The sequence below is a fragment of the Suncus etruscus genome, chromosome 6, assembly GCF_024139225.1.
Source record: "Suncus etruscus isolate mSunEtr1 chromosome 6, mSunEtr1.pri.cur, whole genome shotgun sequence".
Lineage (NCBI taxonomy): Eukaryota > Metazoa > Chordata > Mammalia > Eulipotyphla > Soricidae > Suncus > Suncus etruscus.
In genome coordinates this window covers 95,251,359-95,274,858 of record NC_064853.1, presented here as the reverse complement: position 1 = coordinate 95,274,858, position 23,500 = coordinate 95,251,359, and the positions used below count along the sequence as shown (strand labels likewise).

The following is a 23,500-nucleotide window of genomic DNA, read 5'->3' as shown; positions in this document are numbered from 1 at the left end:
GTCTAAAACTCAACTATGAATAAATTTGTAAATCATGGTGCTTTAATAAAGACATGGGGCAGGAGTGATAGCACAGTGAGTAAGATGATTGACTGCCTACACACAGCTGACCTGGGTTCAATTCCTAACATCCCACATAGACAGCCCAGGAGTGAATGTAGAGCCAGGAATAAGCCCTAGCATCACTGAGTATGGCTCAAAAAAAAAAATCTTTTTTTTAAATGTTCAAAAATTGCAGATATATTCTAAGTTTGATAAAAATAGCCAAATACCCAAGAGTCATCAGTCCTTCCTTCCTTCCTTCCTTCCTTCCTTCCTTCCTTCCTTCCTTCCTTCCTTCCTTCCTTCCTTCCTTCCTTCCTTCCTTCCTTCCTTCCTTCCTTCCTTCCTTCCTTCCTCCCTCCCTCCCTCCCTCCCTTCCTTCCTTCCTTTTTTTTGACTAATGAGAATTAATTTTTTTAATGGGTAAAGAAAACAAACACACACATTTTCTCTATTTTCCTCCCAAGAACCTAAATAGATTCTGTCAGAAGTTTTTATCTCTGTATTCTCTTCTAGTTTTTTTTTTTTTTTTTGGGGGGGGGTCCACTCCTGGCAGCGTTCAGGGGTTACTCCTGGCTCTATGCTCAGAAATCACTCCTGGCAGGCTCGGGGGACCATATGGGACGCAGGGATTCAAACCACCGACCTTCTGCATGCAAGGCAAATGCCTTACCCTATCTCTCCAGCCTCTGTATTCTCTTCTTAAACAAAAAAAAATCTGGTGCCTCTTCCTAAACAAAAAAAATCTGGGGCAATTATACCAATCTGAGATATAATTCTATTCTTTAACTTTAAGGGGTACTCTATAACTCTCCCCTCTAGAGAAGCCTGTGTTCTCTCTTGAATGTGTAACCTCCTCTGCCTCTCTTTCTTCCTGCTCCCTATATTTCCTAGTATAAAATTATCATACTGGACCAGAATGATAGTACAGTGGATTAAAGCACTGATTTTGCATGCAGCTGACTTGAGTCCAATCCCTGGTACCACAAATGGACCCCTGAACCTGCCAGGAGTGACACTAGAACACAGTTTAGATAGAGTAAACCCTAAGCAGAGACAGGTGTGGTGAAGCAATTCTTACACCCAATCCCCTCAGGGAAAAAGAAAAACAAAACAAAAAACCAAAACCTACTACTTACAGGAAGACAAATGTGTCAAAAACGTATCTGACTTGCCCCTTCCCCTCTGCCCAAGTCAGCCCTGTTCCAAAGCAATTGAAGCACAGCACCATTGAGACCCTGTCTATGACTCAGGAGCACCATTCAAACCTATCAAAAAATGGGGGAAAAGAGATGAATAGAGTCTTACTCAAAGAAGAAATACAAATAGTCAAAAGACACATGAAAAAATGCTTTACATCACTGTTCAAATCAAATAGTAATGCAAATCATAACAGAGATGCAAATCAAAGCAACAATGAGATATCATCTCATACCAGAAAGATTGGAACACATAAAAAATAAACAAATAAACAAACAAAAAACAAGAACAACCAATGCTGGTGTGAATTTGGGGAGAAACAACCATTGGTGGGAATGTTGACTTTTTCATGGAAAATCTTAAAAAATCTAAAAATTGAGCTTTATTTTAATCCAGCAACTCCATTTCTTGGAATACACTCCAAGGGCCCCAAAACAAAAATGAAGAAAAGACATTTGCAGCCTATGTTCCTTGCAGCACTATTCACAATAGTCAAAATCTGAAAACAACCCAAGTATTCAAGAATAGATGACCGGATAAAGAAACTATATTACATATACACAATGGAATATTACACAGCTATAAGAAAAGATACAGCCATAAAATATGCTACTACATGGGGAGGTCCAGACAGTTTCATGCTGAGTAAAATTAAAGAGAGAGAGATCAATACAAAGTAATCTCTTTCATAAGCAGGATATAAAGAAATAGAAATGTAAAATAATGAATACCCAAACACAAAGGAAACAAAGAACTTGAGAACTGGTATTCAGTAGCGAATATGCCACTTAAGAGGGTTGGGGTACTGGCCAGGGAAGAGCCTATTGTAGAGGGAAGCATTTAACCAAGGGGAGAAGGTGGTACTGAAAGATGACAAGGTATAATATGTATGAAACCCTATCAACAACAGTACTGTAAACCACAGTGCAAACACACACACATTAATTTTTGTGTGTATTGGTGTGTATATATACACATATATGTATACATAGAGAGACAGAGAGATACAAAGGGCCTTTCACAGAAGACTAGTGAGAGGTAAATGAAGATAGGGGTAAGCATTAGTGAAGAGTAGTAGACATTGGTTAAGGGATGGGTGCCTAAAATCAGTCATGAGTAACTGTAATTCACAGGACTAAAAACAAAAACAAAACAAAAGCCCCCAAAACTTAACTAGCCAAAGGATCTTGGAAAAGAGAAGGTGGACTTGTCTGCTCATTGCCTCACAAAATAAATATGTATTTGAGAGTTGCACACATCACAAAGAACAAGAACATGGCACAGAAGTGTGGGGAGAAAGGGATTCTCTCATTGCTGGTGGGAATGCCAACTAATCCAGTCTTTTTGGAAAACAATATGGATATTCCTGAAAAAACTAGAAATTGAACTCCCATATGATCCAGCAACACCACTCCTAGGTATATACACAAGTAACAATACAATACAAAAATGCCCTCTGTAATCCTAAATTCATTGCAGCACTATTTACAATAGCCAGTATCTGGAAAAAACCCAGGTACCTGAGAACAAATGAGTAGTTAAAGAAACCATAGCACGTCTACACAATGAAATACTATGCAGCTTAATCATAAAATTTTCTTTTATCTGGATGGATATGGATGGATACATGGATGATATGAAGACTATTATACTGAGTGAAATGAGTGAGAGGAGAGGAATAGACATAGAATAATCTCACTAATTTATGGGATGTAAGAATAATAAAAGGTAGTATGGTAATAATATCCAGAGACAATAGAGGTGAAGGCCTAGAGGAGCAATCCATGGTAGGAAGCTTGCCATAAGTAGTAGAGTAGTGCTGTTATGAGTAAAGAAGGGACCGCTATGACAATGATAGTTGAAACTGACCACTCTGGACAATAACTGGGTGTTGAATGGAGAGAAAGTGTTATGCATAGTATCCCTTCATTAACAATAATACAAATCATGTGTCTAAAAGGAAAAACAAAAGGGATATGAGAGAGAAAAGTTAAGTTAAATGCCTGCCTCAGAGGCATGATCATGAACCCAATCACAAACAAGTTTGGAATCATGGTGTTTAAATAAAAGGAAACAAACAAAACTGTGTTTTTAAGGGGCCAGAGTGGTGGTGCAGTGGTAGGGTGTTTGCCTTGCATGTGGCTAAACTAGGACCGAGGTTCGATCCCCTGTATGCCATATGGTCCCCTAAGCCAGGAGCAATTTCTGAATGATTTCTAAGTACCCCTGAGCATCACCGGGTGTGGCCCCAAAAACAAACAAATAAACAAAAAGTCTTTTTTTTTTTTGGCCACACCCATTTGATACTCAGGGGTTACTCCTGACTAAGCGCTCAGAAATTGCTCCTGGCTTGGGGGGACCATATGGGACGCCAGGGGATCAAACTGTGGTCCTTCCTTGGCTAGCCCTTGCAAGGCAGACACCTTACCTCTAGCGCCACCTTACTGCCCCCCCAAAAAAGTATTTTTAACATTTTCCAATATATATATTGTATATATATAAATATATTTTTAAATAGCTTGTTAAAAATTGTTTTCCCTCAGCCTATTCAGCCACAGAGTTCAAACTCCACTGTAGTCTCTGCTTCAGAAGAGAGGAGAAATGGGCCCGGAGAGATAGCACAGCGGCGTTTGCCTTGCAAAGGTGGTTGGTTTGAATCCCGGTGTCCCATATGGTCCCCCGTGCCTGCCAGGAGCTATTTCTGAGCAGACAGCCAGGAGTCACCCCTGAGCAACGCCGGGTGTGACCCAAAAACTAAAAAAAAAAAAAAAAAAAGAAGAGAGGAGAAAGAATAAAAAAAAGAGAAAGGCTGCAAAGTGGATACAAATTCTAATCTGGTAGTCAGACTCCAAAGGCAATAATGAAAGTCTCTCAAATGAACACTAGAGCACTGAGTTTTCTGAAGTAACTTTGAACACATATGTAACGTGAGTGTGGGAAAAAGACCATGTAGCACTGAGGGCCCATCAGCAAGGCAGAAACTGCAGCAGGCCCACACCGGTATCTCTCTGTGCAACTAGAGCTTAATGTCTTTTTTTGTAATTGAATCCCTGCTTTTCAGTGCGGGAAAGAGAAAGGAGGTTCTTTGGATACTGACTAGGACTAACCAACTTCTTTGACACCAGATTCCACTCCCATCTGCTCCAACTCTACCCCCTTCCCTGCCCCACAAGGCACTAGTTAGAAAAGATATACAGATATTCATCTTGCCAAAAACTGGTCTTACCTCTGATGGAGTTATTCTTCCCTTTTTAATTTCTAATGAATTTTCATTCAGTTTTCCCACTTTGTTACTTGAACTGCATTTATAACATGTCCATCTTGTCTGCCCCTCAATCTCTGTGGTGCACTCTTTGCTTTGTAGACAGAAGGAGTGATACAAATGGCCACAGCTGCAAAATGAAGGTGACAAGTTTATCTTTCTCATCATAAAATTCATAAATGTAAGCTACAATGAATGTAATTTTAAGTGATTCAGATTTCCAATTTACCTGAACCATACTGAAGGTGTTGTCCTACTTAAGAAACAAGAAAGTGACTTTACTAGTGACTCTCTTCTCCTTTTCAAATTCCAGACTCACATTACTGTCTATTTAAGGGGTGAGTAGACCAAAACTATAGCTCTCTAACTAGAAAACCTCTGGGGAACAGCTGACCTTCTGTTCAGTCCTCAAACTGTGAAATATTTTTAGACAGTTTAGAAAGTCAACCACGGAGAAGTCAGAATTATGTAAGTTGCTAGAAAGTAACTTGAGTGGTTTGCCTCATCAAATGTAAGGCAAGCACTGAGATTTGATGAAGCATTTACCAAAATAAGAATTGTAAATTCATATGCCTTGGAAGAAATTCTCGATTGATTACATTAAGCTAACAAATGAACCTCCTCAGAAGAGACAGTTAAGTATGGTCCACAGCCAATTTTCCCAATTCCTCGTTTTTCCAACCTGACATGATGCACTACTTTAGACATTAATTCTTTTCTCTGGTCTATTTCTTTCTGTTCTTTCCTGATAGAAGTTGTCCTCTTTCAGATCTTTTCCTCTTCTACCTTTGCTCCTTTTGGATCCTTTTGTGATCACTTTCAACACCACTGATTTCCAGTTGCCACCAACTTCTGGTTGAGGGTCAAGTTTATTCCTTCAGTTCAGACTTCTCTCCTAAATCTCATCTGTCTTAAAGGATGCAGATTAGAGCTTCACTCCCACACCTTATTAACTCCCAGCTCCACAACTAAACCATATCAAGCCACTAATCATTCCAGCTCCACAATTCCATAGCATTCCACTTCCAAATTTCATAGTACAGTGTCAACCCAAGTAGCATTACAGAAAAGTCTGATGGGAATGTTGCAAAGATCACTAATCTCAAATGTACAAAAACAATAATACAGAAGGTTCAACAAGCACAAAACAGCTCAGACAGTAAATGCTCAGACAATGATTTCAGTAATTCCATTCTTATTGTTTTAATGATGTTCACAATTGACTCTTATTAACCTAAATTTTGGTAATTCCATTTGCGTATGTGTTGGAACAAGCAAAATAAAGTAAATTTTTGCATCCGCAAAGGGGGCAGGCTTGGTTGGTACATGGGAAACTGAGGACACTGGTGAAGAGGTCACACTGTTGGTGTGATGGGATTAGTACTGGAACATTGAATGTCTGAAATAAGTGTATTATGAACATTTTGGTAAATCTGCAGTGTTATTTTTTAAAAAAGAGAGAACTCAAGTAGGGCAGCTAACAGGCATTTTAAATTTTACATGCCCCCCAAAGTATTGATTTTATTACTTTTAAAAACTGCCTATTTATATGTTACTTTAACACTGAGGTTTTCTCTAGCTGCATTATATAAAATATAATACCCCTCCTGGGCTGAGGCAATAGTAGAGTAGACAAAATGTTTGCCTTGTAAGTGGTCAACCTGTGTTTGATTCCTGGCTTCCCATTTGGTATCCCTAATTCTGCCAGGAGTGATCCCTGAGCACAGAGCCAGCAGTAAGCTCTGAGTATTGTGTGGTGTGCCCTGATCCCCCAAATATAATCCCCTTCCCAAACACTGCATCTTACTTAACATCCCTTCCCTCCCGAAGTCATTATCTAGCATTTAGTTTGTCTGTCCCTGGCACTAGAATGCAAATTTGATGACAGCAGTTCCTTTGCTTTACTCATGTTCTAATCCTATTCCCTGAAAAGTACCTAATATACAACAGATGTCCAATATATATTTATTTAGTGAAGAGACTATCAGTGTGATGAGAACTATTTCCCTTTTCTTTTTTTTTTTTTTTTTTTTTTTGGTTTTTGGGCCACAGCCGGCGGTGCTCACGGGTTACTCCTGGCTGTCTGCTCAGAAAGAGCTCCTGGCAGGCACGGGGGACCATATGGGACACTGGAATTTTAACCAACCACCTTAGGTCCTGGATCGGCAAACGCTGCTGTGCTATCTCTCTGGGCCCACTACTATTTCCCTTTTCAACCACCAATTCTAACAATCTTCCTCTATCTGTGTCTTAAGTAAATTATTTCACTTAACCTTTACATAAACCTTATATAAGTCAATACCATTACTATCACAATTTATAGATAAGGAAACTGAAGCAAAGAGAAAGAATAATTTGTCCATGGTTTCACAGCTAGCAGGTGGCAGAGTCAAGGATCTGAACTACATAAGTCTGGTTTTAGAGCACACAGAATCTCTCTCAGTATTTTAGGGAGAAAGATCTTCTTTTTCCTCTGCTTAGATTCTCTTGCACTGTGACTCAAAACATATTATATTCTGATGGTTTCTAAATTTACATTTTCAAGACAAGTCCCCTGGTTCCTGACATCCCTTGGTACATGTCTAAGAGCACCGCAAACCTAACCCTCCAAGACAAAGCTCACATTTCCCCCACTGCCTCACACCAGTTCTGAAACATTCAGCCAGTTGCTCCAGTCGAAGACATTGTTGTTCCCTTACATTCCATGCCCGATAGACATCAGTGAGACAGTTCTACCCTTAAAATAGATTCTGAACCTTCACTCCTACCTCTCTCTTTCTGCTCAAACGTCACTTATTCTGAGATGCTTTTCCTTGCAATAGTCTCTTAAAATAGCAATCTTGCCTTGAATGTTCAGTCTCTCATCGTATGGCTACATGTATTATTTTTTTATAAAGTGCTCATCACTTAGTTTTTATTTGTTGCCTGACCACCTTTACAAAGATCCTCACCTCACAACTCTGCAGAATGCCAGCGCTGTGAGCCAGGACAGTGACTTGTTTGGGTTGCTGCTAGAATGTTTGCCTTTGACAGGGTGTAGTCCTGCCTAGTGACACCACACACACACACACACACACACACACACACACACACACACACACACACACACACACACACACGATGCATGTAATGAGCCAGGACAATGCCTTGTTTGGGTTGCTGCTAGAATGTCTGCCTTGGACAGGGTTAGAATGTATAGTCCTGCCTGGTAACACCACATACACACACAATACATGTAATGCTTTCTTCCTCCCCCCTTACCTAAAGACAATGATTTCATCATCCATTTCTTGACGTCTCTTGTACTGCTGCAAACATATAGAACAGTAATCCTGCTTGGGATTCAGTCCTCTGGTGATTGAAGCTCTGAGGTTACACAGTGACCAGTGGAGATCTTGGTGTAGAAGGTTGGTTGTTGTTTCCAACAGAGTCTATGATAAACCAAAATGTTTTACAAAGTGAAATAAAACTTGCTTCACTTTCAATCACAAACAGGTGAAATTGGGACATACTATAAAGGCATTAAAGATATTGATAAAACAAATACTAAATTTGCCCCTCTGCCCGGAACTTAAAGTGATTATTTTGTATTTTTTTGATAGTACCAGGACTGAATCCAGGCCTGAGGCTTACAAGGCTTGTACTTTACTATTGAGCTACATCCCCAGCTCTTAAGTGTTATGGTTTAATGTATAATGACAAGTACCCACATTAGGAGTCTCAAAATAATTACTAAGAGACAGGACTGAGAAATGTTTACTCGGCCTTTTTCAGGTTTAATTCAATACTAATGACTTTTGGATGACTAGTGAGGCTCAAATCTATTTACTACATTTATATAATAACTTCTCCCTGAATAGTTCAAACTGTTTTAATGAAAAACAGAATGCTGACTTTTTTTTTTGGTCACTGAAATTGTAGCCACGGCACTACTTCAGATAACCTTTCAGTGGAAAAGCTAGCTAATGGTCATTCTTCTTTTTTCTTTTTAACTTTATTTATTTATTTATTTATTGATTTTTGGGCCACACCCAGTGGTGCTCAGGGGTTACTCCTAGCACTGCACTCAGAAATCACCCCTGGCAGGCTGGGGAACGAAATAGGAAGCTGGGAATTGAACTGGGTCTCTCCTGGGTCAGCCACATGCAAGGCAAACACCCCACTGCTGAGCTATCTCTCTGGCCCCCATTACTCTTTTTTCATCTCATGTGGGCAGATATCACTTTTTCCTGATCAGCACTTACTTGTCATTTGAATCAATCTGTCATGAAGTGACATTAAAACATTCTCACACAACTGAATTTGGGGCAGAGTTGTTGAGAGAAGGGAGTTTAGGTACACTGGTAAAGAGTGTGTGTTCAAATTATTTGCATGAGAAACTAATATTCATAGTACTGCAAACCACAGGGCCTGAGTCAATAAAAATGGTTTAGATTTTATTTTGAGGAGAGTGGGAAGAGCACACCTGGAGGTGCTTACGGATTACTCCTGGCTCTGCACTCAAGGATCACTCCTGGTAGGCTCAGAGGATCATAAGGAATGCTGGGGATTAAAACTGGTTGGCAAATGCCTTCCTTGCTGTACCATCTCTCCAGCCCTAATAAAGAATAAATTCATATACTGCAAAAAATTTTTCCCTAAAGCTATCACATGATGTCATTTGTTTGTTTGTGGGCCACACCCTAAATGACCTACCAGAGTGCTTTATCTCTGGACCCCATGATGTCATTTTAAGGCTCTAATACTCCCCACTGTCACTGACTCCCAGTCAATTCATGCAGGTGCCTTCCAAGCTTGCTGGGCTGTCTTGTGTGCCTCTCCTCATGAGAGCCCAACTGTTCGCCTACTGCTAGTCTCCCAGTATCTTCTAAGTCTTTTAACCAGGTACAGAACTATTAGTTAAAATGATGTACTTCTCGGAGAGATAGCACAGCGGTGTTTGCCTTGCAAGCAGCCGATCCAGGACCTAAGGCGGTTGGTTCGAATCCCGGTGTCCCATGTGGTCCCCCATGCCTGCCAGGAGCTATTTCTGAGCAGACAGCCAGGAGTAACCCCTGAGCACCGCCGGGTGTGGCCCAAAAACCAAAAAAAAAAAAAAAAAAGAAAGAAAAAAAAAAGATGTGCTTCTTTCTAATCAACTCCATCATTTCCTCCTCTTGAAAAGTTCCAAAGTTAAAAAAAAAAATTCTGACTTGAGGGGCCGGAGAGATAGCATGGAGGTAAGGCGTTTGCCTTTCATGCAGGAGGTCATTGGTTCGAATCCCAGCATCCCATATGGTCCCCCGTGCCTGCCAGGAGCAATTTCTGAGCATGGAGCCAGGAGTAACCCCTGAGCACTGCCGGGTGTGACCCAAAAACCACACACACAAAAATAAATAAATAAAAATTCTGCCTTGAATTCAAGCTCTTTCTACCATGGCAGAGCTTGTGCCAGTAGGGGCATCTGCCACACTGCTGTGAGTTTAGCAAAGCTGTAGTTCTTATAGCACCTATCAAAAAATTCTCATACACATTCCTCCTCTTTTTTCTCTCAGATTAAAAAAAATTAACAAATCAACATATGCTCTTCTTCATAAGCCTAAATGACTTTTTCTAGAAAGTTTTAGGAGTCACATTTCTGGACACAAATATGAACACAGAGACCATATTGTTTTCTGAGCATGAAAGCAATAGGCAGTTTGCTATTAAGGGAAGACTAAGGACCAACTTTGGTCAATGATAATGAACCACTTCAAAACACTTAAAGGCAGACTCATTTAATTTTTTAATTTTACTTTTTCAATTGAATCACTATGAATTACCGTTATAAATCTTTTCATGGTTGAGTTTCAGTCATACAATGTTCCAACTCCAATCCCTTTATCAGTGTCCACTTCTCTCCACCAGTTTCCCTCACAACCCCTAACTTGCCTCTTTTCCCTTCCCTTTAGACACTGGTTTACAATATTGTTGCTGCTATGATATTGTGCAAATCATATTACCTCCTTTAATTTTTAAAAAAAATTTTTGGGGGGCACATCCAGTGATGCTCAGGGATTACTCCTAGCTATGTACTCAGAAATTGCTCCTGGCTTGGGGGACCATATGGGATGCCGGGGAATAAAACTGCAGTCCGTCCTAGACTAGTGTGCACAAGGCATATGCCTTACCATTTGCGCCACCACTCCAGCCCCTACATTTAATTTTATTTTGTAATTTTCTACATGCCTGCTAATCCATTCTTTTTCCTTAGGTTATATCTTGGCATTCTATTATTTTTTCTGGAAAATTTCTCACACTTTTCATTGAGGTGGGAGGAAGAGATTTGCCTCATTGCCAATTAATCAAAGTAATAAAATGTATCCAAATTTGATACAGTTTCACGGCCTAAAATGTGTGTGCAAAATATATGTTAATGTCAAGAAAAATTAAAAAATAAAAATACACATTTCAGTCTACCAAACTTTGACTAAATAATGTATGTGTATGAATATATATGTATATACTTTGTGGGGCACGAAACCCACAACCTGGATGTATTCAGGACTTATTCCTGGCTCTGAGCTGCTTCAGAATCACTCCTGATGTTGTCTTGGGAGACCATATGACATGCCAGGGATCAAACCTGGGTCATGTGTATGCAAGTGAAGTGACCTGACTGCGTACTGATTCTCTAGTGTCAATGTTTATGGTCTGAATGTATAATTATTGCATCTTTTCAACACTAAAAAGTAAAAGATCATTCAATACTGTTTTTATATTAGCAATAAAAAGTAGCTTACTTGTTCATAGTTAAAGGTATCCAGCATTCCTAAAATAAGACCTTGGATTTCTCCCAGTTTTCCTTTTCCATAAACTGGATCCTAATTAGGAAAAAAAGACAAAACATTGTTATTTTGTTATAATTTTATATTATTATAATAATATTATTATTATTGTTATTATTATTATCACTACTACTCACTAGCAGTGTTCAGGGTTTATATCTGGCTCTAGCTCAGGGATTTCTCTTGGTATCTCTTTGGAGACCATATGGGGTGCTGAGGATCAAACTTAGGTTAACTGTGTGCAAGTGCCCTGACTCTCTCTGGTCCCTGACTTTAGATATTCAAAAATTACTTGAAAATATGTCAACTGAAAAACTCTAATATGCAAGTACTTTTTCACTGTTATAATATATTTATTATTTCAAGACTCTTGTATTGAAAATGCATTGTGCTTGCCATACATTTGGCCTATTCCAGTTAGATCCTGGTACTACATGGTCTCCCCTGAGCTCCAATGGCTTTACACTTCAACATACCCCGACACATGCAAAGAAAAAGAATAAATGCACATCAGTTTCCTTCTGACCATTACTTTTATTTACCTATTTTTCCAACTGTATGGGAACATACCCATTAGCATTGGGGCATCCATGGCCACTCCCAGTGATGTTCAGAGGATCATGCAGTACTGGGACTCAAAAATATCAGCTGAGTCTAGGCAGGGTGTGTGTTCTAATGGGGCCACGTTTCTCATCAAGGGAAAATAGTTTAAATGATCCAAGCCTTTTGTTTAATAGTCTCTGCAAGACTCATAAAATTGACAAAGATTTTGTTTCTGAAACAAAAAAAGCTTCTCTTTCAGCATGTTTAATACCATTTCCTCTTTGAGTTCTTAATTATCTGTTATATTGAAAACAAAATGTTCAAGAACACTCAGAACGTGTCCAACGATTTCTCTTGTAACCCATACTTAGACATCTCCAGGTCCAGATAAATTAAGCTGCCCAGTATGGAAATAAGATTTTGGTCAAGAAATCAGTTTCTGGGGCTGGAGACAGTGCAGCAAGTACGGCTCTTGCTGTGCATGTGGCTGAGCTGACTTAGATCTCCAGCATGCCAGTTAGTATGCTGAGTCTGCCAGGAGTAATTCCTGAGTCTAGAGCCAGGAATAACCCCCCTAGCACCATCAGATGTGAACCCAAAACCAAACCAAACCAACAAAAAAATCAGTTTCCAACTCCCACACAGACCAGTTTCTGGGCTGAGAACCCTGAGGCCTACTTGGTGTAGGGGACAGGCAGCTTCTTACCCCTCTCATTCTCATTCTGTAGGAAGGACAGTCACACCTGCACCCCACACCCTCTAGCACATAAATGGCCCTACTTCATAGCTTCAAGACTAATCACAAAAGAAGTATCAAGCTGATGAGTCACCCTTATTCTATAGCCCCTGGAGTATGTGACCACATATGTATCCATGCAGCACCTCCAAATTCTACAACACTGAAAGCCCAGTAAGAACACAGCAAATTAGAGAGTTGCATAGAAGCTAACTAAACATGTTAACTAAAAACAATAACACAGAAGACTCAACTAGCAATAGACAGCTTAGTAAACCCTCAGACAATGATTCAATAACATCACTGTTATAATAACAATTTTCAAAAATTTTATTTTACTTATTAATCATTCTATCAGCCATTTTGTTGTAACAAGAAATATAAAATTATTTTGTGCCTGCTAAAGGGGCAAGGAAACTGAGAACACTGAATGCTTCAAACAACTGCATTATGAAGCACTTCATAAACCATACTGCTTAAAGTTTAAAAGTTAAATTAAAAAATAAAATATAATCCATTTCTGATTAGAGGAACAGACTTAAGTTTTTCAGTGTATTTTTCAGTCACTGCTGATCAATAGCAGATAGCTAGTAAAATCTTCCTCCAGGGTTATTCATATAAGGTGCAACAAGTAACTTGTTTAATTTGGAAAACACAAATATACAAAAATAAGTCCTGAAATCACCCTGAATCACCCAGAAATAAACACATGTTAATATCTGGTGTATATTTGTTTGGTTTTGTTTCCAAATAGGTGAGAAAGGGTTACAGAGATACATTTCATTGTTTAATGTACTTCATTTAAGAATTCACTTAAATTTTGGGGCTGGAGAGATCTAGCACAGCGGTCAGGCACGTCTTGCACGAAGCTGGCCCAGGATAAACAGTGGTTATAATCCGGGCGTCCCATGGTCCCCCAAGCCTGCCAGGAGTGGTTTCTGAGCGCAGAGCCAGGAGTAAACCCTGAGAGCCGCCAGGTGTGACCCCAAAACAAAAAAAAAACAAAAAGAAGAATTCACTTAACACATTTATATCTTGTTTTCTTAATAGATTGTGGGCAGATTCTCATATCATCAAATATTTTGGTATGGCTGCAGAGAATAAGTCATGTGACATACCATGTGTTATTCAAACATTTTCTGCTGTTAGGCATTTAGGCCTGCCTCCCACTGTCCCAAATCCCACACATTCCTGTTTATTGCTAACGGCTGTCAATTTTGGTCTTAATCACTGATTCTTCCTTAGAGATTCCTAAAAAAGGCAACTGTTGGATTTTTATGGTTACTGAGACATAGAGCCAAAGTGCTCCACCAAAAGTTGTTCCATGCACTTATTTTTACATCTCCATCAGCATATTTGTGTGCTCATTTTACTATACGTTTGATATGGCTGAAAAATCATAATAAAAATTGCTAAGAAACAAGTATATAAAGTCTATTACTTTACTCTAACATGGTTATGTAGGATACAAATTACTCTTGCATGCCAAGCAGGGGAATCCAAATACACAGTAATGATAAAGTAGCTACTTATTAGGTGGGTAGCAAATGCCTAGAGTAGTGCCAAACACTTTATAAAAACTAAATTTTATAAAACAAACTATATTGCTAAATTCCTTCCACAACATTTATAAATTTAAAAAATAAAACTGGGTTCATAGAAATTAAAAATTTCCAAGATTACAAAATGATTAAGCAGATAAGCAGAATTCAGATCAGGCTTCCTTTAACTTAAGTAGTGGTCTTCCAAGTATTGATATAAAAACTAATGGACTAAATAATAAAGTAATGCTGGCTGAGCATATAAGTAATGGTCTAGTTATTTCTTATGGTGTGAGAATTAAGATCTTGGGCCAGTAAGAGTGAATTTAGGAGGTAAGAGAAGAGGTTTGTGAGAACTTTGCCTTTCTTCTTCCATACAAAAACAGCTTCATTTAATTTGTGCCTCTGGGATCTAGAGATGATACTTGAAATCTGGGTAGGTCCAGTTTATAACCAAGTCGTTTTCAGTACATTCAGCTGGGAGAAAGTAGTATGAAAGTGCCAGTCACTGGTTCCTGGCCTAGGATGTTTAAGTTATGTCCAAGTAATAAAAGAAAGTGACTAGTGCACTGATTATCATGCTTCTAAAGTCTGGGCTTGAACAGGTCACTAAAGCCTAAGGAAGAATTTTTTTATTTTCACAACTAGAAAAATATCTCTAAGCTAAAGATATTTATCAAACATGCAAATATTTCCAAAAGGCAAGACATAATCTCAGATTCATGCTTTTCTTAGGCCATACAACTGCTGATGACTCCTTTTTCTTTTAATTGCATAAAAAAACAGATTCACAGGAGGCCTTTTGAACCTCTATTCACATATGCTTCTTAAAATTATACCTTATTCCTCAAAGTACCAATGTTTATTTTCAAAAGGTATTATAGATTTTTACTATAATACGTGTATCCAAGATACTACTGTACTTTAGCCTAGAAAATCTCTGACATTTGTTTATGACAACAGTGGTTTGGAGAATAAAGAGGGGCTTAAAAGGTTAAATTCTGAGGAAAACAAAGAAACCTTTATAGGTCATGTCTATATTTATATCAGTATACTTCACTTAATATGCATAATTTAAAGGAAAAAAATCATGAAAATTGCCTCATGCTGGGACAACATATAAATTATAGAATGTGAAAGGGAGTGCAAGGCTTCTAGCACAGCATGCATGCAATCCACTTGCTTTTCAAATTATTTTTCAAAGGTTCCGGCTAGATTCTTCAGCAGTGAGTAACTACTGAGGTTTCTCTTAATGTGTTTGTAAAATATAAAGGGAGTACACAATTGGGTACTTCCTGTAAACTGGTACTAAAAAGCAGGCTCGAAAAAAGAATGTGATGACCACTTTTGGTCCCATGGCTCGCTCTGTAGTGCCTACTGAAGCTGCAATGAGGTTTGTTTTCAAATTACAATCCTTGCTAATCAACAATCACTTTAAAATATGAATAATTTCCTCACAGCAGTTAATGAATACACATATTCACTTGCTCTGTCTTTGATTTCCCACGAAATCATTTGCTTGCCCTAACAGCCTGAGCAAGAAAGACAACAAACAGCTTCTCAAAATTACTTTCTCCACACAACGAAGATCATGAAGAGAGAGTAGTGGAGACAAAATTTAGATCCCAGAAAAGTGTGTTCGTTTAAAAATACCAGCTTGCTGGAGAATGCTTGAAAAAGAAATCTTTACAGTTCAGGTGCCAGACATTAGTTTGACCAACACTCAAGAGATCTAAATAGATCTTTGAGAACTTCTTACGTGAATGTCTCTTCTAGAAAAACTAAATAATGTTTGTATTTGTGAATTGATGAAGTGTTTCTCCACATCATTCATGCAAAGGACCTGATAAAGCGAGGCAGATATGACAAACACCCACAGGTAAGGTTCAGGTGGAAAGACCAACAATTTGGAGCCAGTTTATGTTTCAAATACTTCCACTTGACTAAATAAAATGAAGCAAGTTATTTAATCTGTGTGACACTTTTCTCATGAATAACACAAAGGCATCATTACATCCTCAGTTTAATGTACACAGAGATTAAAGGAGGAAACGCAAGAGTTTTTTAGACTTCTGATAACTACTCAAGGACATTAGGGGAAGCAGCCAACTAACAGTATTTACTAAGTTTCAGGCACTGTGTTACGTGCTGGAAGTAAGTCAATCAAGATACACATCATGCGAGCAAGACACACATGATGCCTGTTTTCATGAAATTCAGTCTCAATAAGCCAATAAGGGGGCAAGAGGAAGAAAAAACTTACAATTATAGATATATGATGGGGTGAGGACAAGTCAGCAAAGGAAGGAAAACCTATTTCTAAAAATATTCCAGACTATTTCAGGAAATATTAAGTCCCAGATGTAAAGTAGATATAAAGTAGATTAAACATTTAGACTCATAAAAAAATAAAAATTAAAGCCCAAAACTCTATAAAAAGCATAAAAAAAACCCACTTTTTTTTTTGGTTTGGTTTTTGGGCCCCACCTGGTAATGCTCAAAAGTCACTCCTGGCTTGGGGGACCATATGGGACGCCGGGGATCGAACCGCGGTCTATCCTAGGCTAGCGCTGGCAAGGCAGTCACCTTACCTCTAGTGCCACCGCGCCGGCCCCCCTAAAACACTTCTAGTTGGAGCACTGGAAACTCAAGTGAAATGGAACAATTTTTTGAAAGAAACAATCTACCAAAATGCACTCAAGGAAAAACAGACAATGTGATTAGGCTTTTATCTCTTAAAGAAAAGAGAATTAGTAAGCAAGTCACCTAAAATAGAAGGCCCCAACCAGGTCTAGAAAGTTTTGTTGGTTTATTCTTAAAATATTTTTTTACTATCTTTAAACACCTTGATTACAAACATGATTGTGGTTGGGTTTCAATCATGTAAAGAACACCCCCCTTCACCAGTGTGACATTCCCATCACCAATGTCCCAAATCTCCCTCCTCTCTACCCACCCCCACCTGTACTCTAGAGAGGCTTTCTACTTCCCTCATTCATTCACACTGTTATGAGTGTTCTCAATGTAGTTATTTCTCTAACACTCATCACTCTTTGTAGTGAGCTTCATGTAGTGAGCTGGACCTTCCAGCCCTCCTCTCTTTTGTCTCTGAAAATTATTGCAAGAATGTCTTTTTAAAAAGAAATTACATCAAGATTCCAGTCTGTTCCAGAAAATACAAGCAGAGGAAATATTTCCTAAATCATTCTATAAGGTCAACATTACCTTGGCATAAAAATAAAATAGTTGTCAATGTCACTTTTGTAGTCAGAAAAAAAATAATTCTAAAATGTGAATGTAAAGACAAAATATCCAAAATACCTAACATGACTGATAAAAAACATAGAGACAAACAAAAAACTTTTAAGACTATTATTAAGGCTACCATAATACTAGCAAAAGAGGGAACATGGAGAGATAATATAGCAGGCAAGGTGCTTGCCTGGCACATGCCTGATCTGGGTTCAATCCCTCGGCACCTCTCAGCACAAGGTGTGATCCCTGATTGCAGAGCCAGAAGCTCTGAGCACTACCAGATGTGGCAAAAACAAAGACAAATAACAACAATAAAACTTGGCAAAAGAATAGACAAAAACTAGATTGATGAAAAACAATATAGTCAACTGAGCAAAAATAATTCAAAGAAGCAGGAATCAATCTTCAATAAAAGATGCTGACCATTGGATAGCTATATATAAAGAAATGAATCTAGAATGAACCTTTTATATCTCATGAAAATGAAACCCAAAAGGACCATAAACCGAAGTGTGAAACATAAAATTATAAGCATAATATCCTGTAAGATAACATAGGAAAAAGTAAATATAAAACACACACACACACCTCTTTAGGTTGGAGCAAATAAGCATTTAGATAGAATGCCAAAACAAAGTTGAAAGAGAGAACTAAAAAGTTGTACGTTGTTGAAATGAGAAACACTAACTCTGTGAAAGACAGAGAATGAAATGACAAGCCACAGACTGGCAAATAGTATTTGCGAAGCACACATCTGCTAAAGGACATGTATAAAAATATGTCCTTTAAGACTTATAAAAGTTTAAGAACTCTTACAATTCAACAATTAAAAAACAACAGCCCAATTAATAAGTTGGTGAAATATCTGAGCAGACACATTACCAATAAAAATAGACAGATGGTAAACAAGCACAAGAAATAAAAGGCTCAGCGTCATTGTGCATTAGGGAGCTACAAATTAAAACAGCACGAAAATCACTGGACACCTATAGAAATAGTTAAAACCCTAAATTCAAGATTCATTGAAACTTGTTTTATCGCCCAGAATGTAATCTGTCTTGGGAAATGCTCTACAGACACCAGAGAGCTGTGTATTTCTGCTAGTGGGATGAAGAGAAAAATGTCAACTGGGTCAACATAGTCCAGAGCATCATCAGAAAATGTCACTAGTGCTCTTCCATGTCTCTGTTCTCTTATTGCCTTTAAGCTTTTCTGTTAATCACTGATCTGAAGAAATGATGATGCCGGGCCGGAGAGATAGCACAGTGGTGTTTGCCTTGCAAGCAGCCAATCCAGGACCAAAGGTGGTTTGGTTCGAATCCCGGTGTCCCATATGGTCCCCTGTGCCTGCCAGGAGCTATTTCTGAGCAGACAGCCAGGATAACCCCTGAGCAAAGCTGGGTGTGGCCCAAAAACAAACAAACAAACAAAAAAAAACAAACAAAAAAAGAAATGATGATGCCTTGTAACTTTCTTCATGTTACTTTGAGTAATGAATTTGTGTGTAACTCTGAAAACTTTTCGGTCAATATTTCTTCAAATTATTTTTGATTTCTTTTGTTTTTGTTTTTGGACCATACCTGGCAGCACTCAAAGATTACACCTGGCTCTGAACTCAGAAATCACACTAGACAGGCTCAGGGACTATATGGGAAGAGGGTATAACCCAGGTTGGCTACGTGCAAGGCAAACACCCTAGCCACTGTGTATCGCTCCAGTCCTATTTTTGATTTTTGCTTTGACGTCCATCTTAGAATTTCAAATACAACTCTTCTTGGACTGCTCAAAATTGCCCCACAACTCGAAGATACTAGGATTGATTTTTTTTCTTTTTGGGGGAGGAGGGGGAAGTGAACTAGGGGGTGATTCTAAGTAGTGCTCAGGGAAAACTGGGGTATGAAACCACACTTGGTGATGCACAAGGGGCCACATGGTACTAGGGATCGAACTTGAGTCCTTACTCATCAAAGGAATGTGTACCAGACTCCTGAGAATTGTCCCTCTAGCCCTGATACTCTTTTCACTGACTCACTTTTCATTCTGAATAGTATGTATTGGCATGTTATCACATTCACTTACTTTTTTCTTCTATATTGCTCTACTTGATTACTAATTCTAACGTCTATTTTATAGGGTTTCATTTCCCAATAGTTTTGTATATTTGACTTCTGGTTTGACATAATAACATACTCTAAACTACAGACTGTTAAAGCTAGAATGTTTTGGCATTTCTAAAAAGTACTTTTAGCTCTGTTGTGAGAAGCAAACTACCTGAAAACAATGTTTATATGTTCAATCTAGCTTTTTGTTTTGTTTTTGTTTTGGGCCATACCCAGTGGTGCTCAGGGGTTACTCCTGGCTCTGTGCTCAGAAATCCCTCCTGGCAGGTTCAGGGAACTATATGGGATACAGGAAATCAAAGCAAACATCAGATCAGCTGTGTGCAAGGAAAACATCCTATACTCTGTGCTACTGCTCTGGCCCCTAGATCTAGCTTTTAAAGCACATGAAGCTATGCTTAGTATAGGGCTGATTATGGCCCATTACTGAGTATTTCAGAGAACCTGACCCCATGTTCTGTGTTTCCAGTCCTACTTATGGGAAGGCATACTATTGGCTGTATGTGTGTGTAATACCTCTGATATCTTTCAGGCAGTCCTTTTCCTGGTCTTGGTAGTTAACTGGTCTCTGAAGGGGACCATCTGCACATTTCTGTTCTCTCTTCTAGTACCTGCCCTACAAACCGGTTTACATCTGGCCTTCAGTCTCTCTTTGCTCTTAGTCCCAAACTCTTCAAATCCATGAATAGCTGAGAGAGTTTGAAGTCCCTTTCCCAAACTACTGTTAGAAAACTTCCTCAAGACATACCTAGGACAAATATAGGGATTAATTTAATTATTTCCCTTGTCAAAAGTCACTGTTTTTTACTGCCTAGTATCCAACTAAACAAACTACTGCTTCATATGTGCCCAGTTGAAGATTATTTAAAGAAGAGAAAAATATCGTTTCTGAAATACCATCTTGGCAAAAGAGAAATTCTTCAAACCTTGTATCTTATCTACCCTAGAAATATTTTTTAGTACCTGTTCTGTGCAGGTGGCTCTGGGCTGGGTGATGGTAGTATAATGTAGTCCTGTCTTTCAACTTGGAAATATGATGGGTAAACGGACTTGATCATTTGCTTCCTAGAACTCTACCGTTATTGTTATTCTAGGCAATTTCTTTCTTCTAAAGTTTGTCTAGCTTCAAAAACTACCACATCCATGTTGATGACTTTCAAGCCTATACCTTCTTTCTTTTTGTTTGTTTGTGCTACCAACACTGGCATCCCTGTCGGATTGCTCCTGCTGGATGTTTGCTGATGAATTGCTGGAGAAACTGTTTTCTGAACTCCAGGTTCCTGCTGCCTTTTCTGCCTCTCTCTCTTACTGTTCCTGGTCTAACACTAACACCTGGGTCAGCACCATACAAGGCAAATGCCCTACCCACTGGCTGCACTATCAATCCAGTCCAATATACCTTCATTCTTAATCCTTTCTATGAACTTCTGTCCTCTACACCTCCCCTTTTCCCTATTTCTCACTATTAGCCATATGAAATTCAAGACTTGTCTGGATTATCTTGGGTTCTCCTACATCTAAATAATCAAGGAAAGTTGAGTGGATTCTGTCAACTATGTTCTCAAATTTGTATTCTCCTGTTCATCCTAATTTAGTTAATAAACTTTGAGTTCCTATGGCTCTCTTTGCCTCCAATTTTAACCTCTTCCATTTTATACTGTACTAAACAACAGTCTGAGAAAGCTTTTAGAAAAGAATTTTATACCATCATTTTTGTTTAAAATATTTTAATGAGAATTGATTTTAAAATGCAATCCAAAGTCCTTGCCATGATTTGCAAAGTAATTAAGGACTTAATTCCTGCCTGCCTCTCGGATTTCACTTGTGACGCCTGCATTCTTGTTTTACGTTCCAAGCATACTTAAACATTTGCAACTCCCCAAATGTGCCAGGTTTTCTCTCAAATACATTGTCTAAATACTTCACTTTGCTTAGAATAGTCCTAACGCCTTTTCTACCATGGTTTCTTTAAGCTCTTTAAGATTCATTTCAGACATCTCCAGGAAATCTTTCTAAACTCCCCAGTCTGTTTCTGATATGTGTTTTTATTGGCACTTCCCTTTGGATATATATGTATATGTATATATTGAATATACATATATAATATATATATGTATATAAATTCAAAAACTCAAATTATTCTAAAAAGAAAGTGACTGGGAGGTTCCAAGGATCCAAGCAGAAGAATGCAGCTAAGTCTTAAGAATGATAACAAGGGATTCAAATGTCATCAGGTTTTATTCTCTATATTCCTTCCTCTCTTCTCTGTGCCCTGTTGAGCTGTCTCCTTGAGTCCTGTCCCATAATTGCATCACTTCCCTTTAGCTGGCTCTTCTTCTCCCCTCTGTAGATAAACTTTTTGTTACTATTTGAGGATATAGAACAGTATAATAAGCACTGACAGAGACTGGGTATACTATCCTGAGATCTGAAGAAGACTGTGTTTGTCTCCTTCCAGTACTATTCTATAATTTCTTGGAACTGACAAAGATTAGGCCAATTGCCCCCATGAACAAAGCAGGGAGGAGGAAGGGTAGCAGGAAGACCAGGAGACTTGTGTCATCATGGTCCTACTCTTGCAAGGCTGCTCTGCTGAGATCACAGGGACCCAAACTGGGTGAAGCAGATAATCTTAAATGTAACTATTACTGACTTAGAGGTCTGTGAAGTGTTATATCTAAATGATTCCTGCCACTCATATTACAATATTTTAGAGCAAAAGTCGTGCCTTTGATCTACATAGCTAATAAATGACTTAATAAGGCTACCATATAATTAATGGACAGATGCTCAGAAATATTAAGAAACTGAAATAGGTAAAAAAGACTTGCTTGATATAATCAGAAAGGGCATAAATGAGAAAGTGAGAGTCTTTGGTGCTACTCTAGGTTCTGTTATTACTGGCAGGCCAGGAACTTAACTTTTCTATCCTATAGTTTGCTTCTCCAAAAACAGAACATTTTAGAGTGGATTAGATCTATATCTATATCTATATCTATATCTATATCTATATCTATCTATCTATCTGTCTGTCTGTCTGTCTGTCTGTCTGTCTGTCTATCTATCTATCTATCTATCTATCTATTTAGTTTGATTCTAATGAAACAGTATCTGTGAAAACATCCTGAAAAAAATAAAACTTCAGGATCCAGAGTGATAATACAGTGGATAGGATGCTTGCGTTATACAAGGCCAATCCAGGTTTGATCCCTGGCATCCCATGTGGTCCTCCAAGCACGATCAGGAGTGATCCCTGAGCACAGAGCCAAGAAAAAGCTCTGGGGCCTGAAAGACAGTATAGCAATAGGGTATTTGCCTTGCATGTGGCCGAACCAGGACAGACCTGGATTTGATTCCTGGCATCCCATCATCCCATATGGTCCCCCGGAGCCTGCCAGAAGCAATCTCTGGGCACAGAGCCAGGAGTAACCCTTGAACACTGCCAGGTATGCCCCCCAACAAACAAACAAAAAGAAAAAGCTCTGAGCAAACTGAGTGTGACCAAAATAACAAACAAACAAAAAAAAGATAATAAAAAAATTAAAACCTCAGGCTTAGATAAGGGTTAAGGTACATGCCTTATATGTAGCTGATCCTGGTTGATCCTCAGCACAAAATGATCCCTAGAAGTTCTTTGGATGCAACACCAGATTCTCCCAGCACCAACAGGCCTGTAGTATTCTTACCCCTGGCCTTGAACTGTTGGCCCAAGTGTCAGATAATCACCTGTGGGGCATCCTAGGCCTCTGAAGACCTCTTGTGAGTACCCTCATCCCCTGAATTAAAGAAAAACTGAGGGAAAGAGAAGGAATTTAAGAAATGGCATGCTAACCTGATCAGTAGAAATTAATCACTGAAAGAAAATGTTAAGGATATAATGATAAGGAATGCCAGCATAACTCAAAGTGACTATATTAAAATAGTAAAAGCTTTCAAAGATAGGAGTCTGAAAATGCAAAATACGTTTTAAATCATGGTGTTATATTTTTTGTCAA

General features: G+C 38.6%; 1 protein-coding gene across 2 annotated transcripts in view; it reads right to left on the bottom strand.

Moving 5' to 3' along the window:
- VPS8 (VPS8 subunit of CORVET complex) overlaps nucleotides 1-23,500 on the bottom strand; it is a 272,714-nt gene that overhangs the window by 49,303 nt on the left and 199,911 nt on the right. For both annotated transcript variants that reach the window (XM_049775814.1, XM_049775815.1), the window contains 3 exons: nucleotides 11,266-11,346; nucleotides 7,766-7,935; nucleotides 4,469-4,634 (listed from right to left, as the gene is read on the bottom strand). In XM_049775814.1, the coding sequence (XP_049631771.1) occupies nucleotides 4,469-4,634; nucleotides 7,766-7,935; nucleotides 11,266-11,346 (417 nt within the window). The remainder of the gene's footprint in view (nucleotides 1-4,468; nucleotides 4,635-7,765; nucleotides 7,936-11,265; nucleotides 11,347-23,500) is intronic.